At 41.0% G+C, this 5,469-nt stretch overlaps 1 protein-coding gene across 1 annotated transcript; it reads right to left on the reverse strand.

The window, feature by feature from the left end:
• LOC104747318 (pathogenesis-related protein 1-like) lies at positions 225-917 on the reverse strand. Its single transcript, XM_010468939.1, has one exon. The coding sequence runs from the start codon at positions 910-912 to the stop codon at positions 427-429; it is 486 nt and encodes a 161-aa protein (XP_010467241.1). The 5' UTR covers positions 913-917; the 3' UTR covers positions 225-426.

A 5,469-nucleotide genomic window follows, 5' to 3' on the forward strand; every position in this document is an offset into this window, starting at 1 on the left:
TAGTGTGATGTTTCGGTAAAGTTTTCAGATGAATGAATAGAGGCAACACTTAGTTCTAACTGGCTTCGCTTTCCTGTGGGAGATGGTTCTTGTCGAACCATTGTTTAAAAAAATGGGGAATAGCAATTTTAAAGTTAGTGTATGATAACAATGTGCTTTCTTTGCTCAAGTACTACAGAAACGGTCAATTTGAGTTTATATTAGTATATTAAAGAGAGAGATCATTTATCACTAAAAGCTACGGGTGGGATTTAAATGGATAAGTTTATACATATACTGGTACTCAGCTCTTATTTGGATAATCTAATAAAATATTGATACACATCGCATATGATGCTTCTTATTGAAATACATATACACGTCACGTGTCCAACTACGCATTGTTATATATATATATAGTGTGTGCATATGCAGCATGCTCACACATTAGTAAGGCTTCTCGTGGTTAAAGTTCCCTCGAGGATCATAGTTGCAACTGACGACGGTTCCACCATTATTACACGTCACTTTAGCACATCCGAGTCTCACTGAATTTCTCCAAACAACCTGAGTGTAGTGACCACAAACTCCGTTGCACGTGTTCGAATCGTAGTTGTAGTCAGCCTTCTCGTTAACCCACAAGTTCACGGCGTCCACGCCAGAAAAGTCGCCGGTACTCATGGCCAAGTTCTCCCCGTAACGCCCACCGGAGTGTGCGAGATTGCAGTCGCCTTTTAGTTGGTCTGCGTAGCTCCGAGCGTAGCCTGCAACCTCCTCGTCCCACTGTATGGGGCCTACGCCTACTTGTGATCGTGCCTGGTTGTGAGCATTTACATAGTCTTGTGGGCTGTCTTGAGCCTTCGAGGGAACAAGTAGAACACCTATAAGAGCTGCCAAGATTATTAGAATGCGAGAAGAGCTAATGAAATTCATTTTTTTTGTATTATGATTTTAGGGTTCGTAAAATATGGTTTATATAGAGATTTAATTGAAAACTATCTCACGGTTTGTGTGGCCATAAAAAATTAAAGAAAAGTCTTACATAACTCATGGTTTAACCATTTTTATGTGTTTAAACTTTCACCTTTTGATACGAGACAAATCAAACCACAACATTAACAAAGTCTAAAGGAACTATCGCAGATTTCATGACCAGCTAAATTCAAAAGAATCATGTCTTTTTCAAAAAAAAAAAACATATTAAACACAGCTAAAATTTTTTTTAAGATGTACTATTTTTTTCTTTTGGTGATCATTGAATGGATAAGGCCCAATCCATAATCAATCCCTACAATATGGGATAACACGATTTAGCGAAGTATAATCGAATTTCGGTAAGATCGGTCGCTGGTATTGTATCCACTTTATTAAAGACATTACCGCACACCATCTTTTATTGTTTCACCATATTCTTCTCTACCACATAGATAATCACTTCAACACAAAATTTCGACATGGGCATTAATAGATACAAACAAAATTATGTTAAATCCAAAATTTGAGAAAATACAACATAACTGGTTTTGTACTAAAGAAAATATTTTTTTTTGTATTGATTCATTATAATAAACTGAATTAAAAAAACATATATTTACACATAAATCTGAACCTAAATATGATTCAATTATAAATATAACCTGTTTGAAACCAAATACCAAAATAAACAAATGAACAAGCCTAAACCATTCGTTAATTTACACAACAATACTTAATATAACGTAAAGAGTATTTAAATTAATAATAATTTCAGCTATTTCAATTAAACTGACTATAACTTGTTTTTTTTTTCTTTTTCAAATCTAAGACAAAAACCCAACCGGTTACGGAATGAAATCATGATGACTGGTTTCACCTTATTAACCGAATTACCAAACTTTGGTCCATTTCAGTTTTGCTTATTTTGTTCAGATTGAATAAGGGAAAAAAGCTTATAAATACCCCATCAAATTTTTATTTGCAAGTTTAATATCTCATATTTTTAAATTAGAATAAAAATATTTTGTTAATATTATTGGACTAAAAATATCTTATTTTTATAATATTAGTTGATTCATACCCACGATTTAACATCCGTTAACTAGCATGACAGAGTCATGTAGCAGTGTTAAGTTTTAATTCAAGTTTTGTAATAGATATATACAATCTAATTTCACACAAATTGGTTAATATCGGTGTGGTCTTGTGGTAATGCTTCAATTTTATGACGCGGGTTCCATACACAGAAACTACAGATTTTTTAGTTTTTTTTTAAACCCACGTTGCTGTGCATCTTCCACCACTGAGAGAGCATCGGCGGAGGAGACAACGACCCAGGTAATGGATTTTCCAGTGAAAGGAGTCAGTTCAATAACAAAGCTAGTAAGCTTCCATTGCTTTTACTAAATCAGAAACCATTTTTACGAAAAAAAAAAAAAAAACTGACTAGGAGACAGATCTGGAATATTTGTTAGAGGTAGATCCACACCCCTTAACAAAAGGCTCGACCCGTTAAAGGTCCAATAAACTTCCAAGGAAAGAGGGGTATTTTGGTCTTTTTGGAGGACGAACCGACATAGTTTCCCATAAATACGGACGTACGGCGTCCGTAAGAGGGGCTTCCGAAAAAAGGAAAAGAACACGAAGAAGTACAAGATCACTCATCTAAAGTCTTAAATCGACGAACTCACAGCTCATCTTTCGTTCTTAATCTAGTCATTTTAGCTCGTCTAATTTACTCTGTAGCCCGCCCTTTTGTGCCTCGACACCGATTAATAAAGAGAACTTTGACCTCCTTTTCTCTGAACTAAAACATTCTAATTGTGACCGATTTGGACATCAACAATAATCAATCAGAGATTGCTGATTAGTGATTATGTTTCCTCCTGTCGCGAGAGCTCCTCCTCCTCCGCCAATGGTCTGCCGAGCCGAGATCACTGCCAAGCTCCTCGAAGCAGAGACCTGCCTTGCCCTTCACCAGCCCAACAAAATCAGAACCACCTGGCGAACCGTAACTTTGCGACGACACTTCAAACCTCCTTCGGACGACGACAAAACAGATTGGCGGGTCGAGATTCGCGCATATCTCGCATACGGCGACTTGCCAACAGATAAATGGTCCAAATGACGATTGAAAACGAAGGCTGCCCACTACACCTTAATGAAGGAACACTTGCTCTGATGGACCGTTTCAGGCGTCCTCTTGCTATGTTTACACGGCGACAACACAGAGCGAGTCATGATGAAAACCCACGAAGGAGCCGGAGGCAACCACTCAGGAGGCCGGGCCTTGGCACTACAAATTAAGAAACATGGCCATTACTGGATGACAATGATATCCGATTGTGAGAAGTTTGTCGCCAAATGTGAGAAGTGACAACGACATGCCCCCATCATCCATCAGCCGACCGAACTGCTTCGAGCTGGCATAGCTCCATATCCTTTCATGCGTTGGGCGATGGACATTATCGGCCCGTTACCCGCGTCCAAGAAAAAATGCTACATCCTCGTCCTCACCGACTATTTCACCAAGTGGGTCGAAGCCGAGTCCTACGCTTACATCAAAGCCAAAGACGTCCAGTTCCTCGTATGGAAATTCATCATCTGCCGTCACGGCCTTCCCTATGAAATAGTCACCGACAATGGCTTGCAATTCATCTACTTACAATTCGAAGACTTCTGCGCAAAATGGAGAATCAAGTTAAGAAAGTCAACGCCGAGATACCCACAAGGGAACGGGCAGGCCAAAGCAACGAATAAAACTATACTCGACGGCTTGAAGAAAAGATTAGATGCCAAGAAAGGTGCTTGGGCCGACAAGCTCGACGGAGTGCTTTGGTCCTATTGAACGACCCCGCGAAAGGCTACAAACCAAACTCTTTTTTACCTGGCTTACGGAATGGAAGCGATGGCACCCGCCGAGGACGGCAGTACGAGTCTTCGACGAACAATGCTCATCCAGGATACCGCACTCAATAGCCAGATGCTTTTGGATTGGCTTGACGAGCTGGAAGAGGAACACGACAAGGCACTTCTGCGAATACAGAACAAGAAGGTCTATAACCGACACTTCGACGAAGGGGATCTCGTCCTCTGGAAGGTCTTTGAAAATACCGCCGAACCAAACGCCGGGAAAATGGGGGCTAACTGGGAGGGTCCATACAAAGTATACAAGATCGTCCACCCAGGCGTATACGAGCTTCTAACAATGAGCGGTGAACCAATACCCAGATCTTGGAACTCCATGCATCTAAAGCGTTACTACTACTAAAAAAAACTGAGCTCAGCTACGCTTAGCTTGCTTTCTAAAGTTTCAATTATCTATGTAATGTGAACTATGAGCGGCCTGCTGCTAATAATATAAAATATCTTTCGACCATCACAAGTTTGCCAAAATATTTATGAGTATTTTCCAAGACCGTTACCTAAAGCCGAGTCGCAACTCGCAAAACTGGGGTAAGCCGATCATCACGAGTCGCACTTGAATTTCATTTTTAAGTCGAGTCGCAACTCGCAAAACAGGGGTAAGTCGACCATCATGAGTTGCACCTAAATTTTATTTTTAAGCCGAGTCGCAACTCACAATACAGGGGTAAGCCGATCATCATGAGTCGCACCTGAATTTCATTTTTAAGTGGAGTCGCAAATCGCCAAACAGGGGTAAGCCGACCATCACGAGTCGCACCTAAATTTCATCTTTAAGCGGAGTCGCAACTCAAAAAACAGGGTAAGGATAAATAATAATTGCGCGTTTAAAAAAAAATTAAAATTAAAGCAAAGGGTGCCAACCCCTAGACCAGCAATAGTTCAACACGGGAGCGACCCCATTACGACACATACCAAAAAAAAGGAGGGGGAGGAGAAGAAAGAAAAAACAAACTAGACGAGATACCACGCATGGGGAGCTCACTCGTCAATCCCAAGGTCGGCATTGGAAGGTTCGTCAAACTCCAGTCCGCCGAGCGTCGCCTGCCAAAAGCGACACGACTTCTTCAACTCCTTTAGCTTGTCCATCAGGACGATTGCACCCCTAGCGACCATCTTCTCAAGATAGGAACAAGCCCCCTCGACACGACTACTTTCACAAAAGTAATGGTCGGTGCTCTCCAGTTGCTTGATATACCGACGCAACACGTCGACCCGGAAACGTCAGGAACCTCCAAGTATAAACGACCCATTCCTGCTAATCAACGAGATAGTTTAAAAAAAAACAGAAAAAGACGAGCTCGGCCATCCATAACTCGCTCAGATACTTACTTGTCGGGTTAGAAATTTTTTATTTCGGTTTCGAAGTGTTCCTCACTGATGTCTTTTCCGTCGCTCGAGTCGTCCCCGGCCAAACGTTAGGACCACCTTACTTAATCTTGTCTATCTCGGCACGAAAAGCAGCAGGATACGGAAGCAAACACCTTGGCACAGAAACTGCAAGACAAAAATAAGATTAATCAAGACACCAGAAAACCAAAGCAAGATAGCTACATGGCAATTCGGCTACCGGGTGAATAAGGGAATTGA

This window comes from Camelina sativa, chromosome 15, assembly GCF_000633955.1.
Source record: "Camelina sativa cultivar DH55 chromosome 15, Cs, whole genome shotgun sequence".
In the NCBI taxonomy this organism is placed as follows: Eukaryota; Viridiplantae; Streptophyta; class Magnoliopsida; order Brassicales; family Brassicaceae; genus Camelina; species Camelina sativa.

Excerpts from the sequence above, each read along its gene's own strand:
- LOC104747318 (XM_010468939.1), bottom strand. The coding sequence starts at position 912 with ATGAATTTCATTAGCTCTTCTCGCATTCTAATAATCTTGGCAGCTCTT.